At 38.0% G+C, this 13,512-nt stretch overlaps 4 protein-coding genes across 11 annotated transcripts; 2 read left to right on the forward strand and 2 right to left on the reverse strand.

The window, feature by feature from the left end:
• Positions 1–231: 231 nt before the first annotated feature.
• LOC121788274 (dynamin-related protein 3A-like) lies at positions 232–1,789 on the forward strand. Its single transcript, XM_042187017.1, has 2 exons — positions 232–806; positions 1,669–1,789. The coding sequence occupies exons 1-2, from the start codon at positions 444–446 to the stop codon at positions 1,744–1,746; spliced, it is 441 nt and encodes a 146-aa protein (XP_042042951.1). The 5' UTR covers positions 232–443; the 3' UTR covers positions 1,747–1,789.
• LOC121788233 (GATA transcription factor 19-like) lies at positions 1,756–5,714 on the reverse strand. 8 transcript variants are annotated; one of them, XR_006047679.1, is made up of 10 exons: positions 5,231–5,713; positions 4,906–4,989; positions 4,663–4,796; positions 4,203–4,301; positions 3,857–3,971; positions 3,633–3,704; positions 3,404–3,466; positions 2,579–3,289; positions 1,990–2,032; positions 1,756–1,918 (listed from the first exon to the last, which is right to left on the reverse strand). XR_006047679.1 is itself a non-coding variant. In XM_042186999.1 (10 exons), the coding sequence occupies exons 1-9, from the start codon at positions 5,444–5,446 to the stop codon at positions 2,003–2,005; spliced, it is 894 nt and encodes a 297-aa protein (XP_042042933.1). In that variant the 5' UTR covers positions 5,447–5,712; the 3' UTR covers positions 1,756–1,918; positions 1,990–2,002. The 8 variants fall into 8 exon arrangements, 3 of the variants coding, with proteins under 3 accessions (XP_042042933.1, XP_042042938.1, XP_042042932.1); XM_042186999.1 differs by having other exon boundaries at positions 2,579–2,659; positions 5,231–5,712; XR_006047680.1 differs by having other exon boundaries at positions 1,756–2,032; positions 3,648–3,704; positions 5,231–5,714.
• Positions 5,715–7,848: 2,134 nt separating this feature from the next.
• Positions 7,849–8,447, forward strand: LOC121771796 (UDP-glycosyltransferase 91C1-like). Its single transcript, XM_042168684.1, has one exon. The coding sequence runs from the start codon at positions 7,921–7,923 to the stop codon at positions 8,428–8,430; it is 510 nt and encodes a 169-aa protein (XP_042024618.1). The 5' UTR covers positions 7,849–7,920; the 3' UTR covers positions 8,431–8,447.
• Positions 8,448–9,423: 976 nt separating this feature from the next.
• Positions 9,424–12,569, reverse strand: LOC121769097 (guanosine nucleotide diphosphate dissociation inhibitor At5g09550-like). Its single transcript, XM_042165788.1, has 13 exons — positions 12,461–12,569; positions 12,049–12,111; positions 11,885–11,968; positions 11,669–11,776; positions 11,423–11,595; positions 11,109–11,220; positions 10,915–10,995; positions 10,771–10,833; positions 10,528–10,626; positions 10,321–10,445; positions 10,032–10,242; positions 9,885–9,959; positions 9,424–9,798 (listed from the first exon to the last, which is right to left on the reverse strand). The coding sequence occupies exons 1-13, from the start codon at positions 12,545–12,547 to the stop codon at positions 9,748–9,750; spliced, it is 1,332 nt and encodes a 443-aa protein (XP_042021722.1). The 5' UTR covers positions 12,548–12,569; the 3' UTR covers positions 9,424–9,747.
• Positions 12,570–13,512: the final 943 nt, after the last annotated feature.

The following is a 13,512-nucleotide window of genomic DNA, read 5'->3' on the forward strand; positions in this document are numbered from 1 at the left end:
ACTAAAAAGGAAAGAATACATATTCTTATAGGACGAATATAATATATATTTAATTATATATGCTGTAGTAAAACGATCCGACCAGTGGTTGGACCAATCCGACCAGTTGAGCCGTGAACCTGTAGCTTTGCTGGTTCGCTCGGTGGTCCGATTCTTAAAACATCCGGTAAAAGTTTCTTAAAAAGAAATCTGTAGACATATATGGAGTACTTTGATTACTAACTTCAGGTGACACATCCTCCTGTATCTCTCTAAAACTAACATTCAAATTTCAAACGCTCTCTCTCTCATCCACCTCCTATCACCCGCTCGCGCCTATCTAGGGTTTTCAACAAAGCACTGGCGGGATCCCACACACCAGATCTTAGTCCAAAGATTTAGATAATTCACGCAATTATTAAACTCGATAATTGACCTTTCAATCACTAAAATCAGCCAACTCCATGGCGGAAGAGCAATCGTCGTCGGCGGCGGCGAGCAACGCTACTGGTACGGCGGCGGCGCTAGGACACTCAGTCATACCAATAGTGAATAAACTGCAAGACATCTTCTCGCAGCTCGGAAGCCAGTCAACGATCGAGCTTCCGCAGGTGGCTGTGGTGGGAAGCCAGAGCAGCGGCAAATCCAGTGTGTTGGAGGCGCTTGTTGGACGCGATTTCCTCCCGCGTGGCAATGATATCTGCACGCGCCGACCGCTGCTGCATAACAAAAGTAAAGGCGACGGAACTGAAGACGAGTGGGGGGAGTTTTTGCATTTGAATGGGAGGAAGTTCTTTGATTTCAATGATATCCGGAGGGAGATTCAGGTAAATTTCTTATATATTGTATTTTATCAAGCACTGCAACATAACTGTGCTTAGATATTGAAAAAGCAACTTTAGTGAAGATGGAAGAGATAAGTTATAGAAAATGAAAATAGTTTGTTGGTAGATGGATTAGACTTGGGGCGTGTTGGCAAGTTGATTTGAACTTAAGATACGGAGATCTTGAAAAAATTTAGGACATAATATGGCCCAAAAGTGTCATGCATAAATATGTATTCAGGACCGATTCAAGCTTGAGTTTACATGTTAGTGCCACCATCATCGCCAAAAAACTCCAAGTCACGCAGGTCATCGAATTCTGGTGAGCTGCACTCACCTTATTATCCAGAAACCAATGGTAGTGGACGCAGCTCGATGTCCGGTCTATATCCAACACCCGATTTTTAGGTTCTTGAGGAATGCTGCAAAACCAACATGTGCCATTAAGTGACTTGCTATGCGATAATCACGGGCGATTGCCAAATGTGTTCATTATGTTCAATTAAGAATAACTAAATTGACCGCTTATATTTTTTGATATCCCTCCTATTATACAAGTGACGGTTGTAGACATACAAGTATTTGCTTTGTACAAAAAGCTTCTAATAAAAGGAGGAGCTGCTGCTATAGCGATTATATGGAGCTGTTTGGTGGACTCTAGTCCAATAGTGGTAACCTTTCTTTCTAGAACAAGGGTTGGTTGCAAAATGCTATTTTTCTGACGAGCTTTAATATAACACTCTGTATAGTAGTCCTGAGTCTTTGTAATTTTACCCTAGTCATTCGTTTGTTTGTCAACTTGTCCCATTTTTCTTTGATATCTGCATCTGAATAATCTCTGCCTTGACATGTTGTAATTTTTAAGGATTGCACGATGGAGGATATCAATCAACATTTCTCTTATCATTTGTTATTCTGTGGTGGAAATTATGTTTTGGGATAAGCTCAGTACTGAAGCAAATTAGCTTTTTCCAAGTGTTTCACTTTCATGTTAATCATCTGCAATCTCTCTACAATCAGCATAACTTTGTACATGATAATGTCACCCCTCAGTGGATCGAAAATGGCATGGTTCCGCCCAGGCCATAGGCACCTACATGTTGATCAACATCAACCTGCACACAATAACTATTCAGGTCATGGAGGAAGTCTATCTTTCTGTTACTGAGTTCCACCAAGAACGGACCAGTTCATCAGAGTTAGCTGGGATCTTGAATTTGGCTCCAGTCCTGCTAACCATAAGATGCATCAATCAGATGAAAATAAGGATGCTCTCCAGTAAAAGACAATCCCCCAAAATGCCATCTACCGTGACGGAGACATGGGAACTTTGAACATGTGTTTATAGATTAGAGGAAATTCTTAAGTGATGGAATACATAATAGTGATAATACTCCATAAGCTCATACTGGTTATGGTTGACCAGTATTTGTCGACTATTTGTTGAAGTAATAACCCACTTGACAACCAAATGAATATGCAATTAAGTCAAATTCACCATTCCATGGTCGTGGCTTAGACAAATCACAATCAGGTTCCTTCCATTCACTGTTAAATATTCGTGACAATATATGTATGCAAACGGCACGTATAATCACCATCACCTCCTCCAATTAGATGCACCAAACGAATGAGCAAAGTGTATTAGAATTAAAATATATATACAGCTAGGTCCTTTCTCCTAAAGACTCGGAAAAACTAGAGTCACATAATATTAGAATGCAGCACCAAGGTACTTTTGCAAAGTTAAGAAAATGAGAAATGAGAACAATCACCTGCTCACCAAGATTTGCGGATGGATGCTCTATTTCAATTGCTGAATCGTCAGCAATTCTTTCAGTAATACCATTCAACTCCTGAAAATTTTAGAAGATGATGCAGTTGGATCAATCATGAACATGCTATCATCAACCAACTGAAGTGACCTGAACATTAAATTGCAAATGCCACCCGTCAAACATAAACCAAACAAGCAACTCAGTAAGATTACTATGTTTTTCTAGCTTCTGAGGCCGTAGTCATCAGGACTGCAGTAGAACTGTGTAGCCTTTTTGTTTCTTACCTGCTACAGACAAGCAACAACTAAAATTCGCTAACTATATGAAGGCCGATTATGTTGAGTTACTTAAGGGGTAATCATCTTGTAGTGCTGACAACATAGTTAATTTGTCATTAGCTTGGTCCTTTTGCTGTAGAGAGCAAAATATACATATCAGTATACACTCCAGTCAGAGTTCATTGTGAATTTTATTTTAAATTGATTATTATTGAGGAAGCCTTCGTATCATGTACTCATTTAGGATACTATATGCTAATGAAACCTCGTTGTGCTCTAGGAATTGCTTGGCTCTGAATAACTCAAGAAGGATTTAGTTCTATGTCCAGCAAATTGTCCAAATGTTAATCTAAACATATTTGGAGCAAGCAGGCAAAACTAACGGAATAACTTTTTGGCACATTTCTAGATGGGGCATCAGATATGTTTCCTGCAAAAATTATACAGATTATATACATGAAATTTGTGGGAATTTCCAGAATGAACAGAAGCAACGAGGGTTATATTAAAAAGGAGCATTAGGAATTTACGATATTTTTACTACCTCATACTGGTTGCAGTATGAATTAGTTGTTTCATTAGCATGAGGACTGCATTCTAGAGGTTCCTGTCAGATGAATGAACAAGATGTTTATATAGTAAGCAATAGATCTAAAAAAATTAGTGTTGAACTAGGGTGTTGCAAAACGACCAAAAATAACAGATAATAAAGTTTCCCTTATGCAAACTACTGTGGAAAAGCAAATTGAAAAACTAGGAAGTTAGGAACTCACAAACACATCACATACTGGTTCATTTTGTTCGAACATATGTTCACCTCCCTTTGCAAGATCTCTCAGAGTACCCTAGAAAGCCAATAAAGCCATTAAAACCAATGTAAGATAATGAGAAGTGCTGTACAATATAGCATGGGAAAATTTCCAAAACAACTATACGGATTCAAGAAAATTAACTTTTAAAAGATATATGAGTGTCACAGGGTCACAAAAATTAGCACCTTGTTTGCCCACATTAATCCACAAGCATTGCATAGAGTTCTTGGACCTTCTGGACCCCGACGCATTGCTGGAGTTGAAGTTTCCCAAACTCCACAATGGTGACATCTATGCACACTAGTTCCAGGAAAGAAGAGTCTCATATAGAACAAGAATGAGGGGAAAAAGAAGTAAATTCATTCATCACTGACTCAGGCCTATTGAAATTTATCAGGCTAGATTTAAGTTATGTGAGGCTGAGGAGACAGAGGTGAGAAGATAACCTCATTATCTGTAGGTGACTAAGCAGATATCAGAATCAAACTAAGTTTACAGTTACTAGCAAGTTAGGGCAAGCTCCATACTCACACTGGTTCTGGTTGAGTGCTGTTGCCAGAATCCCAGTTATCATCAGATATTTTGGACATATCCTTAACAGAAGCAAATTGGCCATTTTTCCGAAGCATCCTAGCAGATATTAAATGAGAGAAAAAAGAATAAACTATTGAAGAATGAATTATGTTAATCTTGAAGAATCAAAAGAAAATGCAGGCAGCAGTAACAACATGCTACACAATACAAATAATTGGCAATATTCCTATACAAGTCAATGTACCATATAGGCACCATATTATTCATTATGACCTACATGGCTATATGTGGTGATGAGTTAAATGAAATTTTTGTCAGGAGATATGTACCATTAAAATACACCTACAACAGCTACCATTCCATCATATACTTGTCTGGAAATTTTTATGTTACCATTCTCATAATGATTCAGTAGTAGCTTTACACAAAAGTGAGATTAGTTGAAAACTAAAATTACCTCTGAGCAACTTCTTTCCGGCAGGAGTACCTAATCTTCTTATCAAAGCATCTCTCTTTCCGCTTCTCACGAAACCTCTCTAATGATGCAGTCCTCCGAGAAACTGTAGGCTGGTCCGAATCATCATCTACACCCTATCGGCCCAGTTCACACATCACACAAATTCATGCTTGTGACTTAAAAGCACAGCATCAAAAATCTTCAGGAAGCTATACGACAATGCCTATAGTATATGACCAGTACCTTATCACTTAATTGTAATAGTTCAGAACTGGGAATGCTGGTTGGCATCTCCCGACCTTCCAGGAGCAACAGCACTGCTTCCACCTAAAAGTAAAGTAGTACTTTATTAACTTCGGTTAAAAACGTTTCATCATATCTTCAATTTACCCGTTGCTTTAGATTCATAAACCTTTTATGTATCAACAACCCGGTAGAAATTCCAGAACAAACACAGTGAAACAGTATACACACTTAAAACGGTAGAAATACAACTTCAATAATTGATACTCTCTCTATGTAAAATCTGCTAAGCAATCAAGTAAAGGTTATTCGAAATTAAAAGAACCTTTTCCGGAGTAACAGCAGGAAACACGTAGAGTTGGCCTTGGAAAGAAATGGTGAGCTCACTAGTCCTGGCTGTCGGCAGCAGCAGCAAGGACTGACTACTAACCGGCGAGGAAATCTCCTCCGTACTGACCATCGCCACATCGCGGGAGCTGATGTCAAATCCCCCGCCGTTCTCATGCACTCTTATAGGCATGCTCGCATACTGAAACGGCATCCCCTTCGCGCGAGTGCACGTAATCCGCCAGAAAAGAAAGGGGAGCGAATTTGAAAACCCTAGGCCCAAAGAGACGGCGGGAGAATTTGTGCAGAGGAAGTTTGTGAATACTTGGTGGTAATTAGCGGGTGATTACTGAATCATTGATTAACTTTGCCAATAACTAATCTTCCTCTCTTTTTAACATATCACGGTTGGTTTGTATAATGTCTAATGATTCTGCTCGTTGCAATGGTTGGTGATGAACTCTGATTTGCAACCTACTTCCAAATGAGAAATTCCGGAACAAGGGATCATATTCGCCGACCTTTTAGAATTTAGGATTAATTTCGTTGACTTTTCGGAATATTAGAATTTAGGATTAATTTTGTTGATCTTTTGGAATATGGGATCGAGGCACACGAATTTTTCAGAACAAGAGTTTTTGCCTTTTTCTTTTGTCTTCTTTTACATATTATTTCCCTCACAAAATTTATGAATTACCCAAATTACCCCACATAAGATTTAAAACCCCAATTCTGTGAATTTGATAATTTTGAAACTCAGTTGATACTTCCACCATATATCCACCGACCACTCAAAACAGAGAATTGCCAAGGACGGAGGTTTTGATCTCATGAGCTGCTAGCTTAACTTGTTCTAATTCATGCATAAGGGTAAAGCATTGCGTATAGATAGTGAAGCTATTATGGGCGTATATTACAGAGAACAAGACAAAATTATCTGTGAATCTGTGATGATGTTCTGCGACTTGTTTTTGAGACGTACTGCACTAACATGTCATGTTCAAGATGAATAAGTTGTTGGCAAAGCATATTTTGCGACTTGATCAACCTCGCTTGTACATTAGTTTAACTGTTTATCACTGTATTCCTCAACTGCTTGCAGAAGAGCCAGTTCAAGCCAAGAAATCTGTTCATAAATTTTGTGGGGTGGTGGATCGGTGGTGGTCTGGTGGAAGTTTCAGAATTGCAGTTTCAAAGCGTTCCAGAATTGCTATTTCAAATCTTATGTGGGGTAGTTTGGTTAATTCATAATTCTTGTGAGGAAAATAATAAGAAAAATAAGAGAAAAAAATAAAAAACCTTTATTCCGAAAAATTCGTGTGTTTCGATACCATATTCTGAAAGGTCAACAAAATTAATCCTAAATTCTAAAAGGTCAGCGAACATGATCCCAAATTCCGAAATTTCTCCTTTCAAATAACTGTGAATGATAAATATTTGTGTTATCATGTACATTTCTCAAACTTAAATAGTAGTATTTGTTTGGTTCCACGAGACCATAGAAACGTCCAGAATATTATATCATGATCATCAAGACATCAACTATAAATTTTAGCCAAAAACAATCCAAGATGTAAAATTTAGTAACTGTTTTAGTTTGAACCAGATTTTGCATTTTCCTTTTCGGTATAATATAAATTTTTTATTGTTTGAGATAACTAAATAGTTTGGCCTCTTTAACTTGGAAATTGGATGATAACATAAATAAAAAACTTATGAATATTACCTTGTTCGGAGAAAAATGCATAAGTGAATTTTGATGTAAAAAAGTCTTCAAAGTTGAATTGATACGTACTACGCTTCCGTGGGAGTTTAGTTTGATGAGAAGATGTTATGTGTTAAGCGTTCAACTAACCATGATTTTTGTTGGCTTTGAGAAGTTAGTCTAGTATTTACTGTGCTTCCGAGGGAATAATAGTCTAATGAGTAAGTACTTTTGGCTATGTGTTCAGCTAGCACTAGTACTATCATTCTTTAAGTATGTTCAGTACTTTTAGAGTGTAAAATTGATACTTCGTTCTTAACAGGTTTTGAACTTGAATATAAAATCAATACAATAGTGATTCATCCGAATGTTGTTAGGAGCAATTGTTCTTTATCTCTTGAGTTTCTCTATTTTCATACTTTAGTTTTTAAATTTAGTTTATTAATCTTGTCAAACCTTGTTAAATAATCATACACCTCCTTGTGGTTCGACACTTTTTTACTACAACTACATCTGTACTCTTGCAAAAATGTTGTAATTTTAGAGCTATTTGATTTACTTGTGTGTTCTTAGTTCATTGATATAAAAGCTCGAAAAATACCCATAAGTCAACAACATGGGGTGGATTCTCAAATTCTCAAAGTTTAGTAGTAAAAATTAACTAAATGAGGGCAGGTGAGACAAAACTATAACATCAATTTCATTGCATATTGATTAGTATTATGCAGTAATGCAACAAAATCTGGATACGAAATAATGTCTAGATAGCAAAAATTAACAAAGAAAGCACGTGAAATTCAAAGTTGTTATCATCATCAAGAATCAGACACCAAATCTACCTACAGAATTTAAAATTCCAATCATCTTCATTCACGCAAGTGTTTGAACAGCAGCACAAGTAACTCCTAAAATCTTGATTCACGTGAAGTGTGTTTCTCCTATATAACAACTGCAGAGTACAGTTTGAAGACCATTACCATATAATGATGTTTCCATGGCTGGCATTTGGGCACATGATACCCTTCTTCGAGTTATCGAAGCTACTAGCAGCAAAAGGCGTCTTTGTTTCATATGTTTCCACCCCAAGAAACCTGCAGAGATTACCTGCCATTTCATCACCTCTTCTGGAGCTTGTGGAGATCCAAATCCAAATGCATCCGGTGGATGGACTACCGGTGGATTGTGAGGCAACTATGGATATCCAGCAAGTCCAAACACCGCTCCTCAAGAAAGCATACGACATGTTAGCTGAGCCATTTGAGCATCTGGTTGACAAGGTCAAGCCAGATTTGATATTCCTTGAGTTTGCTGCATACCGAATCTTAGATGTTGCTGCTAAATACGGCGTAAGCACTGCGTTTTTCAGCGTGTATGCAGCTGCTACATTGGCTCACCTGGGGCAACTGGCTGAGCTCAAGGAAGGAAAGCAACATCCGAGTCCAGAGTGCTGCGCACAGCCACCTGATTGGATGCCTTCTCCCAACACCAAGTAGTATGAAGCATGGATGGTGCACAATATACACGTCCCTGATGCATCAGGCGTGTCCACTGGCCAACGTTTGGCGAAGGTCGTTGAGGGAAGCAGCTTCGTATTGGTGAGAAGCTGCGAAGAGTTTGAGAGCAACTACTTAAATCTAATTCGAAAAACATTTCAGAAGCCGGTTTTACCTATTGGCCTGCTTCCTCCAAAAACTGAAGAGACCAAGAACGCTCCAACACATGCAAATGGCTGGACGGGAGAGAGCCAAAGATGCCCCTCGAGCAAATACACGAATTAGCATATTCAGTTGAGCTTTCAAGATTACCTTTCCTATGGATTCTAAGGAAGCCACAAGGCGTGGATGCTCGGGATTTACTGCCTCCAGGTTTTGTCAGCCGCACACTAAGCCAGGGTCTGGTTGTTCTTGGTTGGGCACCTCAGCAACAGATACTCGCCCATCCAGCGATAGGGGGATGTTTTTTCCACTCCTTCTGGGGAACAAGTATCGAATCTCTTGCTCATGGCCACCCACTAATTCTTCTCCCCATGGTAGCAGACCAAGGACTCACTGCTAAGCTGTTAGTGGAAAACCAAGTTGGATACGAGGTCCCCAGGAACGAGGATGGTACGTTTAGTCGGGGCGTGGTTGCTGAATCCATACGATGAGTTCTTGTAGAAGAACAAGGCAAGCAGTAGAGGCTCAAGGGAGCAGAGCTGCAAAGTGTCTTTGGCGATCATGAGCTTCAAGATAATTATGTAAACAAATTTATGGACCATCTCATAAACATCACTATACAGAAGCAAGTGTAAGAAGATCTCTCAGTGAAATGCTAAGATCTACAAGTTGTTATGCATTTCTTTTGAAATCCATCTCTGTATCAACAACTACAACCTTTTTAAGCTTTTGGCAATATTAAACTGGTCTCTCTCAAAGAATTTCCAAGGAAAATCGGAAACTAGAAACTAGATTGAACCTAATAAAATGCATAAAGTAAACATTCTGACTAGTTTATTTCAATACTCAATTTTCTTACAAGCATTAGCATAGAAATTAAAGCCACATATAATTAGTAAGTTGAGTTGGAACTTGGAACACACCCCATTTCCTTCCATGGCTATAATGCAAAGGGCTTGTTCCATTACACATGAAAAATCACTTAGCAGAAAGTTATCTTCTTATTAGCAGCTAATATAAAGTGCAAAACCAAAGCAAAAACTTGAAGAATCTGTAAACTTGAACTTGTATGTATGAAGCTGAGGAGGAGCATGCATGTACTAGTTTCATCTGCTGTCAACCATTGGAACCAATTCACGACTCGCATTAGATACGTCATTGTTCACCAGCACTTGCTGCACTAAGGTCTACTGACAAATCAAGAACCTAATCCAATTCATAGGAGATTGAAATCATATTAGAATTAGTTATACTATTCTTTTATAATTTTGACAACTTACTGTCACACTCACCTTTCCAGTTATCTTTGTGTACATAGCCAAAACATCTTCCACAGTGGACTCAAAGTGTGTGGATGGGTCATAACTCTGCAATGCCATAACATGAAAATGTGATCATGATGTTACAAAGAGTGGAACAGGGAAGAATGAGACGCGTACCATAGAAATATAACAGTGGTCAGAATCACAGTCATTTGTAGGTTTGTATCTGTCATAGGTTTCATAGAATATCTCATCAACTGGTCCGAGAAGGTCGACCCCGGGCTTCAGCTCAGCCTCCGGGTCGTCAGTCTCAGCTTCTGTCAAAACGAAAGCTATGTATTTTCCTTGTGGTGCCACGTTGTGATAGTACGAGCAGCAGAATAGATACCTAAGACAAATAAGAGATACACAAGTAAATGCTCTCCTACATTAATCAGAAAAAAGGTAAATTGGTTAGAAAACATACATGTCTGATTTGCGTCCCAGCTGCTTCTGTGGAATGATGACTTGAGTTGAGTGCGACTCTTGAGTGTCTGGGATTGGGTGGCTCATTATAACGACAGCACGCGCAACCTTCCCTACCTTCTCAACCTGAAATCAGAATTTATTTTGAAAACTATCTCCAAATCATATGTATGTCTTTGCTGATCACAAAGCAGCCACAGAATGTTACCTTATCGGGTAAATATGAGGGGTCGCAGACAACTTTCTTGCACTTAGCTGTTTCTCCTTCAGATGTAACTCCAATTGCAACTCCATCATCATACTCCACCTGCAGATTGAAAGATAATTAGCACGTCTCGTCACAGAAGAAGACATGAAAGGAGCTACTATGTAACAATGAGTAGTTCTTGGAGGACAAAATGCATTGGATAGACAAGGTATTCAGAAAGTAGAAGAACTGAGAGATTAACACCTTGCAGTCTGGCTTGCTTAGCATGTAAGTCCCACCATAAACTGCGCTTAGACGAGCAAATGCCTGTTTATTAGAGCATTATAGCAAGTCAAAACCATGATAACAACAGTATACATGTGAATTGATATGCAAAAGGAAGCAAACCTGAGGCAACTCTCCCAATCCGTACATAGGATAGAGGTAAGGAGATCCGGACTGAAATCTTGCCAAAGACTCTGCATACAGCTGTTGTAGAGAAGAAAGTAGTAGTTTTCAGTTTAGAAACACTGTGATACTTATTTTATCATAGTATTGTACATCAGAAGAATGTAGACTGCAACTTTATTGAATCTCTCTACCTTCATTCTCTTCACAAAAGTCACTGCCGGCTTGTCCAGGTATTCATCGCTAAAATGCAGAGCCAGAGCATGGCCTATAAATTCAATCGTGTCATCTTCCAGTTCATACTTACTGCATATTAGAGCACATGAGGCTGTCAGTCAAGAGTTCAAATCAGAAAAGGCTGCACACAACTATGATGCATTTTCGTTCCATTTCCAACGTCACAAGAAACTCATAGGTTAGGACAGGTGCCAATATCAGTTGATTCCTTATTAACAACTTGGTGTAAATGGCTGTGTGATAGAGTGAGGCATAAGTGTGAGAAACAAACGAGATAAGTTCTTTTGCTGTAATTGTCTCCAAATCCATCCCGTGATGAGTCTTGGGATCACTCTCATCAAAGTCTTGAACAAAAACAAAGAACTTGCGCGCACGCCTCTTCTCAAACAGCCCCATAAGTGGGGATTTCAGTGCCTCAACATCAGTTGCCGGTACCTTGTGGATCTGCAGCATAATTTCAAGTCAAGGTTGAACGAATAAGGCAAAAATACAGAAAGTTAACAAAAATTCATCACACCTTTCCTTTGTTGTAGACAAAACTACCATCTACGGCCTTGAAGTTGAGGTACTTGGTGACATCCGTATGAATCAAGATGCGCACCAAAGTTCCATTTGCCATCATGAACTACAATAATCACATCAAAATCTCATTTTTACCAATAGTAAACAAACAACATAAGTTATGAAACAAATGGCTTAAGCATTACAGTTTCTATCTTGGACTCTGTTATACCTTTGGGATCATATCAACGTTATACTCTCTACTTGTGCCTAAATTCTCAGGCGGTTGCTCCTCTCCCCTGAAGCGCTTCCAGAGCTACAGAAAAAGAGATATGAAATCAACATCCAAACTATATAACAAAAACATTTGGTCACATGAATGGGAGATTGTGTGACCTGAATCAAATTGAGAGAGCTGGACTCTCCTCCATAATAGTCATTTTTGTCCATGTGTAGTACCTGTTTGTTAAAACCAAAAGAATGGAACTCAACAAAAATGTAAAATTTAGTTGTTTATTAAAGTGTACTGTACTTCCTTTTGTTCTTCACCTATCGTGCCATTTGAATGTCCCCGAACGAACAAATTACAACAGAAAGCAGGGTTTATTTTAAAAATTCAAGAAAACTAAAAGAGCTTTCCATTGTGTGACAAGATGATCAAGCAATAACCTACAAATTTGATGTATGTTTTGGATGAAATATTTGATCAGACAATAACAACAGTGTGTCTGAGATGGTTAGAATAGGAAATTGGCAAATAATATAATGCAGCAGATATAAAGCAATAATCCGAGTGAGAAGAAGATACTTTTAAGCCATCGACGGAGAGAAGGCCACTGAGAATGCATTCTTTAAGACCAGTGCCGAGAACAATGACGTCGTACTCTTCATCCATGTCGCACACACAAAAAACAAGGCAGAAGAGATCTGAAGAAGAAATGGAAGAATAATGTAAGGGAGGAAAGAGTAATATTAACAAGCAAATGAAGATCCGCAGTTGATGGCCACTGAAAATCTTGAACCGTATACATTAAATTTGTTTTTTAACCATAAAACCGTTATGTCAAGAGTAACTCCAGTCATTGGAATTACTAGTAAGTATTAGTATTCATTTGTAGATCTCTCTCTACACAAACTCACAAACAGAATTTACATGTGCTGCTACAGTGCTACTGCACTCATTTCGTATGACTACATATTGTTTGCTGCTACACTAAAATATAAACACTTCATAATTATATAATATCATGAGTATTGAATTTATACTAATATGTATTGGGCTACAGATTATTTGCTAATTTCTATATTGACTAATAAAAAAAATTTATCTAAGAAAGTTACGCCTCGGATTCGGATATGCCATTTGTTATTTTTAAAATAAAATGTACAAATATTTATACTGATAATATTAAATAGTATGAAATATTATCCCAATAACCTTTATAATGTTTAATATTACTCCCTTCATCCCATAATAGATATCACACTTTCCTTTTTAGTTTGTCTCACAAAATCACATTTTTAATTTTTAAAAAAGTTCTCTCTCACATTAATATAAAAATTATATTTTCTCTCTACATGTAACACATAAAACAAAACCTCCTAAATCTCACGCGGTCCCTCTACAAAATTGTTCCGGATATAATAAAGCCCATGGCCCCGCCATAGGAAAAAACAATATCACTGAGACGAATAAAAAAGCTAATGCAAAATGAAATTACTACTAGTACTAGTTAATACTCCGTACTACTTTCTCCGTCCCAAGATAAGCGAAACATTTCTTTTGGGCACATGATTTAAGGAATTGATATTTAAAGAGTTAAAATAGAGAGAGGAAATTATGAGAGAAAAAAGTAGAGA

This window comes from Salvia splendens, chromosome 2, assembly GCF_004379255.2.
Source record: "Salvia splendens isolate huo1 chromosome 2, SspV2, whole genome shotgun sequence".
Classification (NCBI taxonomy): domain Eukaryota; kingdom Viridiplantae; phylum Streptophyta; class Magnoliopsida; order Lamiales; family Lamiaceae; genus Salvia; species Salvia splendens.

What these genes read in the sequence shown, in the direction of transcription:
- LOC121788274 (XM_042187017.1), top strand. Translation starts at nt 444, where the DNA reads ATGGCGGAAGAGCAATCGTCGTCGGCGGCGGCGAGCAACGCTACTGGT. An exon ending in ATATCCGGAGGGAGATTCAG is followed by an intron (nt 807 to 1,668) that starts GTAAATTTCTTA and finishes GTAATTTTTAAG; the next exon opens with GATTGCACGATGGAGGATAT.
- LOC121788233 (XM_042186999.1), bottom strand. Translation starts at nt 5,446, where the DNA reads ATGCCGTTTCAGTATGCGAGCATGCCTATAAGAGTGCATGAGAACGGC. An exon ending in CTGCTGTTACTCCGGAAAAG is followed by an intron (nt 4,990 to 5,230) that starts GTTCTTTTAATT and finishes CTTTACTTTTAG; the next exon opens with GTGGAAGCAGTGCTGTTGCT. An exon ending in CCGCAAATCTTGGTGAGCAG is followed by an intron (nt 2,033 to 2,578) that starts GTGATTGTTCTC and finishes TATGGTTAGCAG; the next exon opens with GACTGGAGCCAAATTCAAGA.
- LOC121771796 (XM_042168684.1), top strand. Translation starts at nt 7,921, where the DNA reads ATGATGTTTCCATGGCTGGCATTTGGGCACATGATACCCTTCTTCGAG.
- LOC121769097 (XM_042165788.1), bottom strand. Translation starts at nt 12,547, where the DNA reads ATGGATGAAGAGTACGACGTCATTGTTCTCGGCACTGGTCTTAAAGAA. An exon ending in CCTCATATTTACCCGATAAG is followed by an intron (nt 10,446 to 10,527) that starts GTAACATTCTGT and finishes TTCTGATTTCAG; the next exon opens with GTTGAGAAGGTAGGGAAGGT. An exon ending in CTGGGACGCAAATCAGACAT is followed by an intron (nt 10,243 to 10,320) that starts GTATGTTTTCTA and finishes TATTTGTCTTAG; the next exon opens with GTATCTATTCTGCTGCTCGT.